At 48.2% G+C, this 18,692-nt stretch overlaps 1 protein-coding gene across 2 annotated transcripts; it reads left to right on the top strand.

Annotated features, from left to right (window-relative positions):
- The first annotated feature begins 1,224 nt into the window (after positions 1 to 1,224).
- On the top strand, positions 1,225 to 16,706 carry P2RX4 (purinergic receptor P2X 4). Of its 2 annotated transcripts, none has more exons than XM_075996535.1 (12): positions 1,225 to 1,424; positions 5,434 to 5,581; positions 8,265 to 8,336; positions 8,438 to 8,510; positions 8,963 to 9,059; positions 11,087 to 11,167; positions 11,270 to 11,411; positions 11,507 to 11,643; positions 14,950 to 15,043; positions 15,153 to 15,218; positions 15,526 to 15,621; positions 16,131 to 16,706. In XM_075996535.1, exons 1-12 carry the CDS (start codon positions 1,291 to 1,293, stop codon positions 16,146 to 16,148), a joined length of 1,158 nt encoding a protein of 385 aa, XP_075852650.1. In that variant the 5' UTR covers positions 1,225 to 1,290; the 3' UTR covers positions 16,149 to 16,706. The 2 variants fall into 2 exon arrangements, with proteins under 2 accessions (XP_075852650.1, XP_075852651.1); XM_075996536.1 differs by lacking the exon at positions 1,225 to 1,424 and adding an exon at positions 1,427 to 1,507.
- The last annotated feature ends 1,986 nt before the right edge of the window (positions 16,707 to 18,692 follow it).

Below are 18,692 nucleotides of genomic sequence, written 5' to 3'. Positions count from 1 at the left end.
CAGAATGGCTGTGTGAGACTGATGCATTTTTTTCTTCGCAGATGAAAAGATGGCTGTTAGAGATCTTGTTTGCAACCTTGCCCTCAAGATATGATTTTGGGCTGGGTTTGATGTCTTGACTTTGTCCCCCTTGCTGTCATCCAGGAGCTTCTCAGGAACTACTCCAGGCTACAGAAACAGATGCTAAAAAGCAGTTTTAGTCAATAGGTCTAGCAACTGTAAAAAAAAACTGACATTTCCTTTTATCTGCTGGGTTTGAGATGTTGTGAAAAACAGAGCTCAGCAGGGTACCTGTTAGCTAGGTGAAGAGTGAGGGAGAGAGCTGATTTATTTCGCTCACAAGACCCACCATACTGTAATCCTAGCATTCTGGGAGGCCGAGGTGGGCAGATTTCTCGAGGTCAGGAGTTCGAGACCAGCCTGAACAAAAGAGAGACCCATCTCTACTATAAATAGAAAGAAATTAATTGGCCAACTAATATATATAGAAAAAATCAGCCGGGCATGGTGGCGCATGCCTGTAGTCCCAGCTATTCGGGAGGCTGAGGCAGTAGGATCGCTTGAGCCCAGGAGTTTGAGGTTGCTGTGAGCTAGGCTGACGCCACGGCACTCACTCTAGCCTGGGCAACAAAGCGAGACTCTGTCTCAAAAAAAAAAAAAAAAAATCTGAAGGGAATGAACAAATATACATGTAGAAGAAAATTGTGTTCCAAGAGGTGGAACTGTGGGTGTTCCTTTCCTGGGCTGCAACTAAGGAAGCATTTGAATTAGAGTAGGAATGTGGCCAGGCTTCAATTCCAGGAGGTACATTTTACAGGGTGTGCGGCTATAGCCCAGGTGTTCCTAGGACACCTGATATATGAGGCTTTTCACCCGAAATTGAGAAAGCAGCGCCGCCCCAGCTCCCTCCATTAGAGCCTGCACTCCTGAGGGGTGGCTGTACTCCACAGCCCAAGTCCTCTGAGGAGGTCCCTTGTCCTCTTAGGTCCCCTAAGGGGGGGGTCACTCGTTACCCCCAACCTGAACTCAGCCCCCTCTCGAGGAGGTCACCTCTCCTCGCCGGCCCCATCTTCCTCAGAAGGCCTCTTGTTCGTCCCGGCCCTCCTGAAGGGATCATTGAGAGGATCATTCATTCTCATGGAGGAGGTCACTCCTCCCCCGCGTTCCAGGGAGCGTGCCGCCCCCTTCCGGGCCCTCCCCTGCGCCGACCGGCCGCCTGGGCGGGGCTCCGCGCTGGGACTAGGCGGCGGCTGGGGCAGCGGGACCCACAGCGCAGAGGCCGGCGGCGCCATGGCGGGCTGCTGCGAGGTGCTGCGGCCCTTCCTGTTCGAGTACGACACGCCGCGCATCGTGCTCATCCGCAGCCGTAAAGTGGGGCTCATGAACCGCGCGGTGCAGCTGCTCATCCTGGCCTACGTCATCGGGTGAGCGCGGCCGGCGCCGGGGGCCCTCAGAGGGGCAGCGGTGCGGGCGCGGCCGGTGGCCCAGGCAGCCCTCGGGTCCCGCGGTGCGTGTACCTGCTCGTCCTGGCTTGGTCACTGGGTGAGCCCCGCAGGCGCCCAGGTGGAGGGCGCCCGCCTGGTGGCGACCCGAGGCCGGAGCCACATCCTCCCCAGGCTCCCACCGCTGGTGGACCCGCTTCTGCGTGCGGGGCCCTGTGCGCAGGGGGCTGCTTCGATGCTGTTTTAAAGGCAAAGCTTGGCTGGACCTTTAGCCCTGCTTTTCCTGTGTAACCTCGGGAGTTGCTCCGTGACGGCCCTTGGCTGAGGGGGCTTTTCCCTGAATGTCTCAATCTTCGCCCCTCACTTCGCATTTTGTTGATCTGCTGACAAAACCAAAGGCTTGGGATTTGCACTTGGTTCCTTCTGGGTCTGTGGCTTCTGGTCCTTTTCTTTGAGCATTATGTGGTAACCCGAGATAGTAGAGAGGTCACTCTTCCAAAAGTATTTAAAGCTCACTTCCTTTGTTTTGTGGGATTGTTGGACGTTTTTATGGTGCCTGTCTTAGTCGAGGTATTACCCATGCTGCGGCCGTATGCTGTACATGCCCTGCCACCCTCGGGCCTCACTAAGTGCATCATTGTACTGGAAAGCACCAGTTACATTTGAGTACAAGCTGAGAGAGGAGGTGGGAATTACCTTGCCAACTGGAACCACTTTAAACACCACCTGGGGTGTTATGGTGTCTACAGTTGTTGAGCAGACAGATGTTTCGGAGACTTGTTTCCTTTTCCTAAAAGGCCCAGTGGTCCAGAAACTGCACATTGGAACCATTTGGGAATCTTTAAAAACTTCTGATTGCTGGTTCCCATCTCCAGACCTTCTGATTCAATTGCTGTTGAGTGTAACCAACTCTACAAAAGATTCTGATGTTAAGCAAGGTTTGGGAACCAGTGACCTAGTATCCTAAACTTACAGGATCATGGAAGACTCATCTGAAGAAATGTTTAAAAGTAACAGGCCCCCCCCCCGCAGGGTTTGGAATTTGTTAACACTGCCCAGGGGAATTCACATGATGGGACAGGTTTGGTTTACAACATTTATCAGCATCAGCAGTAGGTACTGATAGTATTCAAGAAGATGGCTTTCCAGGTGTGGACTCAACATCAGAACCACCTGGCCCACACCCAGATTTGGAGTCATTAAGTCTCAGGGTTGACATGGTACTAATCCTACCAACTCTGTTGCTCTACAGTGACTGTGATACACTCTTTAAATTTTGAGTCCTGCTCCTAGTTGGTTCATACCCCTGATTAGACGTGAAGCATTTAGGGTCTAGAGCTCTCATGCAGCTTTTTGCTCGTGGCTTTTGCTTCAGTTCATATTTACCTTAGGGTACCTGTAAAATTCTGGGCTGCAGAAAGTATATAACTAGGTGTACCATATGGCAGCCACTGGTCACATGTGGCTATTGAATACTTTAACTGTTCCTACTCCAAATTGAGGTGTGCTTTAACTGTAAAATACACACCGGATTCAGACAGTACAAAACGAGCAAACTATGACATTAGTACACTTTTCATTGATGTTAAAATATTTTGGATATATTGGGTTACATGGAATATATAATTAAAATTAAGTTTTCCTATTTCTTTTTAACATGGCTACTAAAATTTTTAAATTACACATGTGGCTTGCAGCATGTTTCTGTTGGGCGGCACAGCTCTGTAGGGCTCCTTATGGAGGATTCTTTACCTCAATCATGAGATCTTTAAAGCAGTAGATGCTTTTGCTTTTATTTGTCTTGCTATAATCAAAACTGACCAAAGGCTTTAAAATTAAAAAAAGCCTCATGTCTTAATCCTGATTAATTTCATCTTGGTGAAATTGTGGTCTCTTCTTCCTTAGTGATTTATATAGCAACCCGTCCTCAAAAAGAGACTGAACATGCAATTCCCAGTTATCTAATTCTATTATCAGTCACGTGCTGAGAAAGTAGTTAATCACGTGATAATGATTGTCATGAAATAATATATCTCTAAATTAAGCAACTCACTGTACTTGGGGAGAACATGGGCCTTCCTGCCCTAAGCTTCTATGTGTCAGAGTAACAGTAGTGTCAGAAAAATAATAGTGTCCTTCCTGCCTTAAGCTTCTGTGTGTCACACTGGAATTAAATGGAAGATTATACTGCAGCTGAATTCCTAGAAGCCCAGAAGAAGAGGACTTTCAGGAGCAAAGTCCATCTCTAAGATGGGCAATGAATTTGGGGACCGCTCAGGTCAAACAAACCCATAAATGTAATCAAAACCAGTGAATTTCTGAAGTCTTAACATCTAGGACTTATAAGAAGAAATGGGCTGGTCCAAAGGTAGTGAGTTATTTCACTTGATTGTTCACAGTCAGTTACAGATTGAATTCCTTGTTCTACTACTTTCTCCCCTCCTCACTATTGCACTTGACTAGTCTTAAAAAAAAAAAAAAAAAAAGGAGGAAGAAGAAATGGATCCTAGCATTTTTTGATTCTAGAAATACTGTCTAGACTATTATTCTAGAAATAATAGTCTCTGGTAGATTTTTAACAACAGCTTGAGGTGAAGGAGTTCTGATTTGTAGTCCTGGCCAATTTCCAAGGTGTAAATACTCTCTCCTGGGCCGGGCTCAGTGGCTCACACTTGTAACCCTAGCACTCTGGGAGGCCGAGGCGGGCATATTGCTCGAGTCAGGAGTTCGAAACCAGCCTGAGCAAGAGCGAGACCCCCCCCCCGCCCCCGTCTCTACTATAAATAGAAAGAAATTAATTGGCCACCTAAGATATATATAGAAAAAATTAGCTGGGCATGGTGGCGCATGCCTGTATTCTCAGCTACTCGGGAGGCTGAGGCAAGGACGATTGCTTGAGCCCAGGAGTTTGAGGTTGCTGTGAGCTAGGCTGACGCCATGGCACTCACTCTAGCCTGGGCAACAAAGTGAGACTCTGTCTCAAAAAAAAAAAAAAAAAACTCACTCCTGGCCAATTTCAGCCTACCAGTGATGACTCACAGAGTCTAAGCTTTTGATATACATTAACTCATTTAACCTTAAAGAATCCTGTGAATTTCTATTATTCCCATCTTATAGATGGGAACAACTGAGGCACAGAGAAGTTAAGCAATTTGGCCAGAGTTATGTCTAGTGAGGGGTGGAGCTGAGCCTGCTGGCTACAGTTTGGGTTTTGGTATCCTTACTACAATGTGCTAAGGCCTTTAGATTTTTAATTATTCCAACTGGTAGCAATATCCTCACTTCAGAGGAAAAAAGCAGACATGTGACCTAAATTCTTGGGGGAAAAGTAAAAAATTACTATAAAAAGTTCCTTAAAAGGTAGGATTCTTTTTTCTAGACAGAGCATAGTGGGTAGGAGAAGAGGCTTCAGAGGCTTCTGGCTTGAGTTCAGATCCTGACCATGCCATTCACTAGCTGTGTGTCCTTGGGCAAGTCACTTACCCTCTCTGTCTTTGTTTCCTCCTCTGTAAAATAGAGATCATAGCAATGATACCTGCCTTGTAAAGTGGTCAGAATTAAATTGTTTATACATATAAAAAGCTTAGATCAGCTTTTTATATGATCAGCCTGGCACCTAAAAACACTCAAATGATAACTATTATTATCATAACTTTTATTATCTCTTCATGATTCCCACCAGTCACAGGGGACTGAAAGTGCTCAAGTATCTAATAATAAAGACAGCATTCACCGAGTATTTTCTTTGTGCCAGTCACTGTACTAAGTACTTCACTTACATCATCTGTTTCCCACAAACCATCCTGTGGTTTAGGTGCTACTATCCCCATTTTGCAGAAGTGGAAATAGAGCCCTAGAAGTTAAGTAGCTTTTGCAGTCAGCTAATTAGTAAACATTGTATTTTCAGCCTCTGGCTACCAGAGGCTCCCTGGCATCAATTCAAATTCACTGAATCCTAATGGCCATTTAAGAGGCCTGTTTTATTTTACAGGTGGGTGTTTGTGTGGGAAAAGGGCTACCAGGAAATGGACTCTGTGGTCAGCTCAGTTACTACCAAGGTCAAGGGTGTGGCCATGACCAACACTTCTAAACTTGGATTCCGGATCTGGGATGTGGCTGATTACGTGATACCACCTCAGGTATGTCTCCAACTATGACTTCTGTCTAATGCTCACACCTCTAATTTTGCACCTTTCCCATTGCTGACTTTGCATAGTTGATTAATGATTGGCATGGCCAGAGTTCGGACATCGCCGATTCCCAGAAAACAATGCAGCCAGATCTCTTTGTGGCTTAACAACTAACAGATCATATTCAGTCATCTATGGTTCCTTTCAGCCCTAAAAGTGGCTAGCTAAAATACAGGAAGCTTTCCAGATGGACATTTCAGTGTGTCTCAAGCCCTGAAAGGTGAGAAAGCAAATTTCTTATAGCCTGGGAAAAATTCAGGTAGAGATATCACCTTTCCGCTTTGGGTTTGCTTTATTGTCTTAAACCCCATAAGGTAAATCTTTTTAGATAGTGTAAAAACTTTAACTGCAATTAGAGACCCAAACTCAAACAAGAAGGAAACAGACATACCAGCCTAGGATCCCATGAGGAACAAAGGGAAGGGAAGAAATTGCTTGACACAGGCAGCATCCTAGTCTCCAGGCTGTTGATCTGCAAAGCTCCAAGTTAAACATTGACTCTTTAGCCCTGGTAACAGCTACATGGCACACGGCCAAACCCTGACGTACCTCTCCAGATGGCTTATGTGCTGGGGGCCTGGGGTTACCAAACACAGATAAGCTGCCAGCTCCTGATTTAGCGCTCTTGTCAAGGAAAGCAGGGACTTCAGAAACTCTTTCTTCAAGTGTGTCCATTTTCCCCCTGCCTTCTCCAGAGAAGGGGCTTTGGGGTGTCCAGAGAGGAGACAGAGCTAATGAGCCACCAGAGTCAGCTGGAACAGGGCATTCGTAGCTGGCTGGAGGTGGGCAGTGCTGTGGGAACGCACCCGTCTCAGCACAGAGACCGTGGCTCCCTCTGAGACCTCAACCTCGGCCCGTGCACTCTGGGAATGTGAGGTTCCATAGGTTCACTGGACGTGCAATGGGTACAGCGCCTGTTTTTATCCCCCGTTGGAAAGGAACACACAGCACCTCCACCTTCCGTGGCGGATCCAGGCTGGGGCTTTGTTCAGGAGCTCTCACGACATCTTTGTGTTTCTCTGTAGATGGAACACAGTCACCTGTGTGCATCTGCTTGGCTCATCTCCAGACTGAAGTTCCCCTATATTTGAAGTAGATAAGAGATAGGAAACAAAAAGTAGACCGAACGTACTGAAACTGTTCAAGTTTCGGGAGACTCTTGGGAGCAGCCTTCTATAAACCCCAAACAAGCAGTGTGTGTCTATGTTGAACACCTGGCAACGTGACAGGTGGCAGCAGAGACTCTGGCCTCATTCACAGCCTCATGCTTCGTCTTGTGGCCATTTCCTTGTCTCCTAACATGGTTTGTTCTAGGTCTTTTTTTGGAAGATGCCAGCTATTCTAGAGTTTCCACCACCTTGTCTGGCCCAGGGCTCCCATCGCTGACTCTTTTCTTCCCAGGAGTATGAAGTGCTGAAAGCTTCAGGTGTTTCCTTTCAAAATACCAGCACCCAGCCAGGCTCTGCGGTGCACACCTGTAGTCCCAGCTACTCAAGAGGCTGAGGCAGGAGGATTGCTTGAGCCCAGGAGTTCAAGACCAGCCTGAGCCACATAGCAAGATCCTTGTCTCCAAAAAGTAAATTAATAAATAAATAAAATGCCAGTGCCCCGTAGAGGGAGGCAGGGGTCTCACTAGAATCTTTAAAGGTCTTTTTCTTTTATTCCTTGTATTAGGGGGTCATTATTAACAGTTCTTCAGTGTCATCCTAGCAAATTGTTTTCCACAAACTCTAAATCAATGATTCAGCACCTTCTTACCTATGAGGAGAAAACAGAACCTTTTCAGAGAGAGAAGTGTCACCTGCTGACCCCAAGCGAGTCTTCTCTAGAATGTTTTATTTATTTTTAATTCCAGTTAGGGAAGAAAAGCAGCCAGATTTGCAACCTTTGAGGCCTTGTTGTTTTTATACCTCGGAGGTAATCCAGTTGGCAGAGAATGTTTGAGCAATTGTTGGCTATTTTCCCTCAATAAGTCAAGATTTATTAAGGAACCACTTCAGGTTGTAGCCTTCTTTTTTATTAAATTGAGGTAAAATTCACTTAACAGAAATTAACCACTTTAAAATGAAAAACTCAGCAGTATTTAGTGCAGTCACGATGTTTTGCAACCACCACCTCTATCTAGTCAAAAAACATTTTTCTGACCCCAAAAGGAGACCCCGTACGCATTAAGCAATCACTCCCCATTTCCCCTCCTCAGGGTCCCTGGCAACCATTTAGTCTACCGTCACTATGGATTTGCCTGTTCTGGAAATTTCATGTGAATGGAATCATACAGTATGCGGTCTTGGTATCTGGCTTCTTTCATTTAGCACCATGTTTTTGAGACTCATCCATCTTGTGGCACATGTCTGGGCTTCATTCCTTTTTGTGGCTGAGTAATATTCCACTGTATGGATAGACCAAGACAGACTTTTGGGTTGTTTCCACTTTCTGGCTATTGTGTAAATTGATGCTATGAGCATTCGTGTACAAGTATTAATATATATTTGAGTCCCTGTTGTCAGGTTGTTAAACTCTCACCGGGGAGAATGGTTTTTTTTTTTTTTAATTATCCTATTAAACGAACATCTGACTTTAGGGCTCTGCTTGACTCCAAGGGTGATACGACAGTGCTCTCTCCACTCTGCAGGAGGAAAACTCCCTCTTCATTATGACCAACATGATCCTTACCATGAACCAGACCCAGGGTACCTGCCCCGAGGTAGGTGGCTCCCCACGCCTTACCCGCTCTCTCTGTGCCTGTCCGGCTGTGTGAGGGGCCAGCCACGTGGAGCTTGTTTTCACTTGTTCTTCTTTTTCCAGATTCCAGATAAGACCACTGTTTGTACATCAGATGCCAACTGCACTGCTGGCTCCGCAGGCACCCATAGCAACGGTATGAGCTTACAGCCACCAGGGGAGGGCGGCCCCCAACAAGATCACCTCCCCTGTGGAGCGTCTCTAATAGAGAAATCTTCAGGGATAAATAAAAATCCCCAATCCCTTCACATGCCCCTGGGTCAGCCTGGTCTCGGCGATACTGGGGCCCTGGGACCCTCTCTATATTCAACTCTGTTGTGTGAGCCCCCAAAACCATCCCAGAGCTTGCCTGGTTCTGTGGCTTGACATCACCCTCTCCCCACTCATCATCGCTGAGTCGGCAGCAATGTGGCTGGCACTCAGGTGACTGTCTTCCCCCATTCCAATTCTTGGACGCTGCCTAAATCTCAGAATCGGACTAGTTTAAGATTGGCTGCATAGGATGCTATGGTGGGGCTCTCCTTCTACCCCACCAAGGCAGAAAGTAGGAGACCCCCCCCCGGACCTGGGTCCCCCTTGCCCCCGTAGGAGTCTCTACTGGCAGATGTGTGCCTTTTGACGGGTCTGTGAAGACATGTGAGGTGGCAGCCTGGTGCCCGGTGGAGGACGACACCCACGTGCCAAAGTGAGTCCTGTCCCTGGAAGGAAATACCCAGTCTTGGCCTTGAGCGGAGGAGACAGAAGAGTTAAGCCTGCGTGTTGTGGCTTTTCCTGTGCTCTTGGTGTCTGTGCAGTCAAGCTGCCCTAGCACAGCAATTCTCAACCACAAAGCAGTCACCATCAGTGGCGCAGTGGACCACAAGTGCTTGTCACTCACGATATGGGTGCAGATGACTACTTGTAAGGACTTTGTCAGTTGCAAATAACTGACAGGAAACATGTCTCAGTGCCTTAAAGCACATTTGCACAAATACACCTAACACACACACACACACACGTGCGGCAGGGGGAGGTTTACTCAGTTAAACCAAAAAGATCCAGCATGGCCAGAACCGGGGCTCAAGGGACAACACCACCATCTCTGCTCCAGGCTGCCTCTGGTCAGCTCCATTTATTTGCAGGATGCAAAATTCCAAAATAAAAAAAAATCCAAAATCCAAAACACTTCTGGCATTAAGGATAAGGAATACTCAACCTGTATATGATTCCATTCATATGCAATGTCCAGAACAGGCAAATACATAGAGACAGAAAGTGGGTTAGTGGGTGCCAGGGGCTGGGGGGAGGGAGGAACGGTAAGTGCCCAGTGGGTATGCAGTTTCCTTTAGGGTGATGAAAATGTTTTGAAATTAGAGGAGATGGTTGTACAACATTGTGAATGTACTAAATGCCACTGGATTGTTCACTTTGAACTGGTTAATTTTATGTTACATGAATTTCATCTCAATATTTTTTTAAAGATGAGTTGATCTTGAAGTATTGCATGAGGTACACAGATGTTGGGGTACAGGGGGGCAATTATGGTACAGGAAATGACAAAATGGTAACAGTTTGAAAAACCCTGTTATAATCTCTCTCTCTTGAAGGAATAGGGACTTTAAAGCCCTGAGAGAAGTGCCTTGATCCCCTAGGCCTTTACTTGGCAGCAGTAGGGACAGGCTCAGCTGTCCTCACTGTGTGATCCGGTCATCGGCCTTGCTCCTGTCTCAGGGCTGGGAAGGCAACTGAGGCTGTTTATGACTTCAAAGATCCCACCTGGATCAGGGGAGGGCTCTCCTGCAGAAGGGTCAGCCCTACAGCACTGCATTCACCTGTAGAAATCCACCGAAGAAATGAAGCCCCTGAGGGAGAGATTCAGCTTCTGTCATCAGCCAGGAGCTGGTGTGGCACTTCTGAGAAAAGGCGGGTGCGCCAGTAGGTGGGCGCTTTTTGTGTGCTTTTCAGACGAGGTCAGGATGCAGCCTGTAGGTGAAATTTAATTTTGCACTGACTTGTAAAACTAGATCTGTTGAACATTCATTGCCTCGAGAACACCAGAGCAAGGCAAGCCCAAAACCCAGCAGCTGCCACTGAATCATTTCCAATGAGGTCTCCAGACTGGAGCCTCCCAGCACCCCTCATGTTCTTCTGTTCCCGCTGCCTAGGGACAAAGGCCCTGCCCTTCCAGAAAGGAAGAACCTGGAAGGCTTGGCTTAATCTCTTCTCTTGATCTAGTGTTTACACAGAAAAGTGTAGTAAATGCTAGAGATGCTTCATCTTCTTCTCGACTACATACTATACATATGTATAAGTTTTTAAAAATGCTACATCTGGTGGCTCACGCCTATAATCCTAGCACTCTGGGAGGCCCCGGCGGGCGGATTGCTTGAGGTCAGGAGTTCGAAACCAGCCTGAGCAAGAGCGAGACCCCGTCTCTACTATAAAGAGAAAGAAATTAATTGGCCAACTAATATATATAGAAAAAATTAGCCGGGCATGGTGGCGCATGCCTGTAGTCCCAGGTTACTCAGGAGGCTGAGGCAGCAGGATCGCTTGAGCCCAAGAGTTTGAGGTTGCTGTGAACTAGGATGACGCCACAGCACTCACTCTAGCCTGGGCAACAAAGCGAGACTCTGTCTCAAAAAAAAAAAAAAAAAAAAATGCTACATCGGTATGTGACTATATAAATAGATATTTGTACTTTTATTAACAATATGTTATAATTTTTTTCAGACCTGCTTTTTTAAGGGCTGCAGAAAACTTCACTCTTTTGGTTAAGAACAACATCTGGTATCCCAAATTTAATTTCAGCAAGTAAGTGGCAGCCAGGTGTGTGAATTCACCCATGTCTTAGAGAAACTTCTGGCTCTTCTGAGGTTTTCCTTGCTCTGATTTTCTGCTTGCTCCCGACTTTAGGAGGAATATCCTTCCCAACATCACCACTACCTACCTCAAGTCATGCATTTATGATGCTAGAACAGATCCCTTCTGCCCCATATTCCGTCTCGGTGACATAGTGGAGAATGCAGGACACAGCTTCCAGGACATGGCTGTCGAGGTAGGTACAGGCCCCGGCTTTCCCAGCATGACTGGATGAGTCTCTCGCCAGAGCCAGTGCTGATGAGACTTTTGCTGTCCCTGCCTCACTCCCAGGGGGGCATCATGGGCATCCAAGTCAACTGGGACTGCAACCTGGACAGAGCCGCTGCCCTTTGCCTGCCCAAGTACTCCTTCCGCCGCCTCGACACCCGGGACGTGGACCACAACGTGTCTCCTGGCTACAATTTTAGGTGGGCACGACCTTGGGCCCCATCACTTGTGTGTAGTGGGGGGGGTGCTGGCAGCTGGTCACTCCAGTGGGGGCATCCAGCACTTAGGCAGCACCACGATGACAGGCTGCCCATCCCCCATCCAAGGCAGGAAGGCCATGGCCAGGGAAATTGCTCTAGGCAGCATCTTGCCCCAGAGGCATCCCAGCCCAAGAGACTTCCTTGCCCTTCCCTGTCGCAAGAATCATGTTGAGATCATTTGTAGAGCAGCCAGGAGAGGCTGGTGGCCTGAGCTGTCCAGGGCCAGCCTCCGCCATGACCTCCACTCACTGTTCCAAGGAGCAGATGATCCTGTGACCTCTGGTCTAAAGGCCTCTGGGACCTGGCCCAGGAATTGGCTTCTCAAAGGCTGAGCCTGCCCCAGAATCTCCATAGGGCAGGGGATACAGGTTTTTAGGCCCAAGAAAGGCCTTCACTGGTGTTCCTGCTGAAAATGCTGGTGTACCAGTTCCTGGGGCTGCTGTACTGGCACCACAAACTGGGTGGCTGCAAGCAGTAGGATTTTATTTTCTCACCTTTCTCGAGGCCAGAAATCTAAAATACAGGTGTCAGCAGAGCCACGCTCACCCTGCAGGGTCAAAGGTAGAATCTTCCGGGTGTCTTCCAGTTTGTAATGGCCCGAGGCGTCCCTTGGCTTGTAGATTCGTCACTCCAGCCTCTTCCTCTGTTACATGAAACCTCTTCCCTCTGTGCATGTCTGTCTCCTCTTCCTATAAGGATGTCAGTCACTGGATTTAGGGCCCACCCTACTCCAGTATGACCTCATCTTAATGAATTACATCTGCAAAGACACTATTTCCAAATAAGGTCACATTCACAGGTTCTGGGGAGATGTGAATCTGGGCAGACACTGTTCAACCCAGTGCAGCTGGTCATCTGAGGCGAGGGCTGGGGCCGGGGTCACGTTTGTCATTTCCTTGAGGCAGCAAAATCTGCAGCCACATCCATTTCCATGTGCCCTTTGCTGCATTTCTCACACACATGGCCACTCTGAAAAATAGGACCTACAAGGCCAGCTGAGTCAGTCGGCAGCTCTTTTGTGTTGCACTTGTCTCCCCCTAGCGGTTATGCATGGCATCAGATACACACGGGAGAGCAAGAAATCTCCGAAACTGCAGGATCTGCTGTCCTTTTGAACCGTGTGGCTCACTGAGAGTAGGGCAGACACTGACATTTTTCCCTAGCAGTTAGGTCTGTGTTGCTGCATCTCCACTGTCACGCAGTTCTGATAGAAACCATTGTGGAAACCTCAAGCTTGGGTCAGGATCTTGGAACAGAGAGAAGCTGATGGAGCCCTCAGAACACCCATCCTCCTGACCTTGGCTAGCATCAGGCCCCGCCTGAGTCTCCCAGACCTGGGTGGTGATGTGGAAGTCATGGCCTAGGGTGTAGGTGCAAGCTCCTGCTAGATCCCCATAGAACATGGCCAGCAAATGGTACCATGTCTCAGTGATTGTCCCCTCACCATCTGCTGCTACATAAATTTTTTCTTTTCCATTTTTGAGATAGGGTCTCACTCTGTTGGCTGGTCTAGAGTGCACCATCTGCCACTGTATTTTTTCTTTTCTATTTTTGAGACAGGGTCTTACTCTGTTGGCCGGGCTAGAGTTCAGTGGCATCATCATAGCTCACAGCAACCTCAAACTCCTGGCCTCAGGTGATCCTCCTACCTCAGCTTTCTGTGTAGCTGAGACTATAAGCACAGGCCACCTCACCCAGCTAATTTTTCTTTTTTCTTTTTTTTTTTTTTTTTTTGAGACAGTCTCGTTTTGTTGCCCAAGCTAGAGTGAGTGCCGTGGCGTCAGCCTAGCTCACAGCAACCTCAAACTACTGGGCTCAAGCAATCCTGCTGCCTCAGCCTCCCAAGTAGCTGGGACTACAGACATGCTCCACCACACCCGGCTAATTTTTTCCATATATATTAGTTGGCCAATTAATTTCTTTCTATTTATAGTAGAAACGGGTCTCACTCTTGCTCAGGCTGGTTTCGAACTCCTGACCTCGAGCAATCCGCCCACCTCGGCCTCCCAGAGTGCTAGGATTATAGGCATGAGCCACCGTGCCCGGCCTAATTTTTCTCTTTTTTGTAGGGACAGAGTCTTGCCCTTGACTGGTCTCGAACTCCTACCTCAAGTGATCCTCCCGCCTCAGCCTCCCAAATTTGCTATATCTGTTTTTAAATAGCTTTATCAATATAATTAATACACCATATAATATACCCATTTCAAGTGCAGATTTCAGTAGTTTCCAGTATATTCACATATAAGTACAACTTTCATCACAGTTGATTTCAGAACATTTTTATTACCTCAAAAAGAAACATTGTACCCTTTGGCTATCACCCTCTATTGTCCCCAGCCACTAACAACCACCTGTGTACTTTCTGTCTCTATGGATTTGCTATTCCTGGGTATTTCATATAAAGGGAATCACACACTATGTGGCCTTTTTTACTCAGCATCATGTTTTCAAGGTTCATCCATGTTGTAGCATTTATCAGTACTTCATCTCTTTTTATGGCCAAATAATATTCCATTGTACAGAGAGACCACATTTTGTTTATCCATTCATTCATTGATGGTTTAAAAAAAAAAAAAAACCACAGGCCAGGCGAGGTGGCTCATACCTGTAATCCCAGTGCTTTGGGAGGCCAAGGTAGGAGGATCACCTGAGGCCAGGAGTTCAAGACCAGCCTGGGCAATATAGCAAGACCCTGTCTCTACTTTTTAAAAAATTAGCCAGGTGTGGTGGTGTGCACCTGTGGTCCTAACTATGGCTGAGGCAGGAGGATTACCAGAGCCCAGGAGTTTGAGGTTACGGTGAGCTATGATTGCACCACTGTACTCCAGCCTGGGTGACAGGGCAAAACCCTGTCTCTTAAAAAAAGAAAAGCTCAGGGCTGGTGCTCTGAGTCTCTCAGTTGGCTTAGTCCCCCACCTGCAGTGCTGGCTGGCCACATGCTCACTGTTAGGGACCAGGGTCCCCTTGAGGGAGGCAGGTGGCTCAGCCATATCAGGAAGGATATACAGAGCAATAGGGTAGGGCTTCAGCTGTCTTGTGGGAGTGGACAGTGATGCTGGAGGGGTTGGTTTCACTGTGTCCCTCAACCCCGTGGGCTCACACCAGCCAGCAGAGGCCCTGAGGTGCTCTGGTGTCTGCTCAGCAGGTAGAACAGACTGTAAGCCAGGGCCAGCTCTGCAAGGGACATCCTCTCCCAGGACCCAGGATCCTGTGCCGTTTCCCTCTAACCTGCCCTGTTCCCCCCAGGTTTGCCAAGTACTACAATGACTTTGCTGGCAACGAGCAGCGCACGCTCATCAAGGCATATGGCATCCGCTTCGACATCATCGTGTTCGGAAAGGTAACTTGCTGCTGGCTCCCACTGCCAGCCCTTGTTCACACCCCGCAGGGACAAGGGGCCTCTCCCTACCCCTGTAGAAATTTTCTTTCTTTTTCTCCTGTCTTCACAGGCTGGGAAATTTGACATCATCCCTACCATGATCAACATTGGCTCTGGCCTGGCGCTGCTGGGGGTGGTGAGTAGTGCAGGCCCTTCCCTTCACCCTGCTGGGCCGGGGCGTCCTCAGCAGCAGTCAGCACAGTGAGGGGGGCGCCTCGTTGGCGTCCTGGACCCTGGACCTGTGTCTAGACTTGACCCTGTAGGCTGCTTTCTCTCAACCCCACCCCTCCTCCACCTTCCCTTCCCAAGAGCAGGCCCCTTGGGAGATGGCAGAGCCTTTCCTTTCCAGTGGAAGATTCCAGGCTGTGTGAGAAGGGGCACACACAGAGTAACAGAGCTAAAAGCATCCCAGCTCATTCTTTCTCGCTCTGTGCTAAATTCAGGCGACAGTGCTATGTGATGTCATAGTCCTCTACTGCATGAAGAAAAGATACTACTATCGGGAGAAGAAATACAAATACGTGGAAGATTACGAGCAGGTAGGCCCCTCCTGTTCTCCTGGCAGGCAGGACACCCGAGCACCTTACCTGTCTCTTGTCCCATTGGTGAAGGAACCCTGGGCACTGGGCACTGGGCCTGTCTGGGGAGACAGGCCTGGTACAGAGGCTGGTGCTATTCTGGCATGTCATCCCTGTGGCAGCCACGCCACTCTCAGCATCCGCTCTGCCTCTAGACCACGTACTAGCGCTTACTTCGCACTTGTCTTCAGACAGACTCACTCTTTTAAAACCTAGCCTTGTTTCAGTCAATGACATCTCAAGTTAGTTATGGTAATGGACATTATGACAAAATTTATGTCCACACACTACTTAAACTGACCTTGCGTGACAGGAAGGGTTGGGTCCCATGCCTAGGACCCACTTGCGTGCCCCCCGGCTGAGGAGGACTGTCCAGAAGCCCACGGGGACGACACCTCACTACAGACTCGGGGTTTGCCTGGGGGCAGTGCATGCTGGGTGTGCACTTACCTGCTCACCGTTCTTTGCAGGGTCTTGCTAGTGAGTGACGGACCAGTGATGCCTACCCCACACCTGGCTCCCCATGGCCCCATCAAAGCACAGTGAGGAGGAGGGAGAACCAGCTGCCACATCACCCCAGAGAAGGTTCCAGACTCTGATTCATTCTCTACAAGTACTCAGGGTTGCTCAGCAGCCCCTGGGTTTCATGTTTGGGTTTGTTTGTCCACTCGGTGCAGCAGATTACCAGTCTGTTCTTGGCTGGGTCAACTCTGTTGTCCCTGCAGCCTGGGGTCACCGAGGTGAGTGATGGCCCGGTGGCAGTGACACTGCTGTAGCTTCCAGGGCTGGGGCCTGCTCCAGGGCCTCGGGGGCTGGCCGTCCTCAGAAGCTCCTGTCTGCAGCTCCCTGTGGGACAGGCCCAGCCCTCCCAGCCAGGGCAACTCTGCTCAAGCACTTTATGAGGAAGGGAAGGCCACCTGGTGTGGTCACGAGACTTTTAGCACACCTGGGCGGCCATCCCTGTCCTCACAACCAGGGACCCTGTCCTTGAGGTCATGAGGTAGTTAGGCGACTGAGGACCAAACATTAAAACATGATTTTCTTAATCCTTGCCTGTGTTGTCTCACAGCGTGTGCTAGAACTTTCCTGCCTACTCTTTCACTACAACCAATAAATCTGATTATTGTCCGGCTCACTGTGCTTAGAAAAGGTCCCTGAAACAATCTGTTTCTGGCGTTTACTCATTATTCCCCCCACTTATTTTAAAAGCCTAAGAATTTTAATCTTCATTGTGTCATGTTCCTATAGAGTTTACATGATTTTTTTTCCTAGCGACATCTTACCTGTGCTTACATTTTCACATAAAATGACAGCACTACACTATAGGCCACACAGTTTTAGATAACATGCCAGTGGCTTGTCCTTTCTCCCCATTTGCTTCCTAAAAGTCTCAAACCAGAAGCAGCGCAGCCTATACCTAGCGCACCACAGGTGTGAAGTGTTCTGGAAGCTATTTCCAGCGGCGGCTTCACACTCACTTAATTCTGCACCAGGTGTTCAGAATCCCCCTAAAGGAAGCAGTTTGTCCCCCGCCCCCCACAACTTTGCCATAAATTTCCTTCCAAGTGCTGAGGAGAATGATTATTTTAGAAGTGCTCTGCAGCTGCTGGATAAACGACCAAACTGGGCTTTTCTTGCTTTTGTAAAAAAGTTTACTAAATCCCTAAGATGAAGCTTTGGTTCATGCTGCCTTTTAAAAATGTGCTTGTGGTCAGGTACAGTGGCTCACATCTGTAATCCCAGCACTGTGGGAGCCCGAGGCAGGAGGATCCCTTGAGCCCAGGAGTTTGAGGTTGCAGGGAGCTATGATGATAACCACTGCACTCTAGCCTGGTGACAGAGCCAGACTCTATCTCAAAAATAAAATAAAAACATGCTCACTTGAGCACATGGACCAAATGGAGCTAGAATTTTTAGGCGTGATATGGTCTGAATGTGTCCCCCAAAAGTCATGTATTGGAAACTTAATCCTCAGTGCAGCTGTATTGGAAGGTGATTAGTCCTGAGGGCTCTGCCCTCCCGGTGGGACCCGTGTCCTTAAGGGCCTGGCAGAGGGAGTTCAGCCCCATTTTGCCCTTTCTCTCTCCACCATGTGAGGACACAGCGTTCCTCCCCTCCAGAGGATGCAGCACCAGGGTGTCCTCTTGCAAGCAGAGGACAGCCCTCACCAGACACCCAACCTGCTGGCACCTTGATCTTGAACTCCCAGAACTGTGAGAAATAAATTTGTTCTTTATAAATTACCCAGTCTCAGGTATTCTGTTACAGCAGAATGGACAAAATGGACTAAGGCAAATGGTTTGTTTATTATTAATATCCTGCAGGTTAAGGAGTGAGAGTTATTGGCTGTCTTCTGGAGTGGGGGACATTTTGGCCTCCTCTTTTCTAAAATGGAATGCAAAGGCCAGCTGGGGTGAGGGGACACTACTTATTTTACTCACCAGAGTCATCCTGCATTGGCTGCTCCCTAGCTCCCTAGCTCTGGTGCTGTCTAAATAGGAATCCTTCAACCTCACATCCACAGATGGGCTTCCAAGAGTCTCGGGGACCCCCGCAGCTCTGCAAAATCATACATCTGCATGCACTTCTTTCCACTTTCATCAGAGTCTCTGTGGGATCTTCAAACAGGAACCTCTTGCTCTTGACTCTTCAAGGCCAGGATTTTAATGCTGTATTTCTGCACCAATGGACCAGGAATCTTTCAGACTTCATCTTCTGCCCCTTGATAACAGAAAAATGAGGTTCAAAGCCAGAAAAGCAATGCCCTGGGCTAGATGCACATGTGCAATGCAGGGGGCCCTCAGCCTCTGGTTCGGAGGAACATTGGTTCTAAAAGTCTCCAGATGCCATGAAAACCAGCAACCATGAGACTGAAGTTTGGGGGCTTTGCTGACAAGTTGAAGCTCTTGGACAATTGTCTTAACTTTTCTGAGCCTCAGCGGACAGGAGATGAACCATAAAAGGGGTCTAACATTTCATGGGGCAAAGTGTCACCTAGCATGCCTGGTCCACAGGTGTGTTCAGTGTGACTG

The sequence above is a fragment of the Microcebus murinus genome, chromosome 22 (genome assembly GCF_040939455.1).
Source record: "Microcebus murinus isolate Inina chromosome 22, M.murinus_Inina_mat1.0, whole genome shotgun sequence".
NCBI lineage: Eukaryota > Metazoa > Chordata > Mammalia > Primates > Cheirogaleidae > Microcebus > Microcebus murinus.
Note: the sequence above shows the minus strand (reverse complement) of the source record. Positions and strands in the feature narration are given on the sequence as shown.

What these genes read in the sequence shown, in the direction of transcription:
- P2RX4 (XM_075996535.1), top strand. Translation starts at nt 1,291, where the DNA reads ATGGCGGGCTGCTGCGAGGTGCTGCGGCCCTTCCTGTTCGAGTACGAC. An exon ending in CGCAGGCACCCATAGCAACG is followed by an intron (nt 8,511 to 8,962) that starts GTATGAGCTTAC and finishes TTGCCCCCGTAG; the next exon opens with GAGTCTCTACTGGCAGATGT. An exon ending in ACATCATCGTGTTCGGAAAG is followed by an intron (nt 15,044 to 15,152) that starts GTAACTTGCTGC and finishes CTGTCTTCACAG; the next exon opens with GCTGGGAAATTTGACATCAT.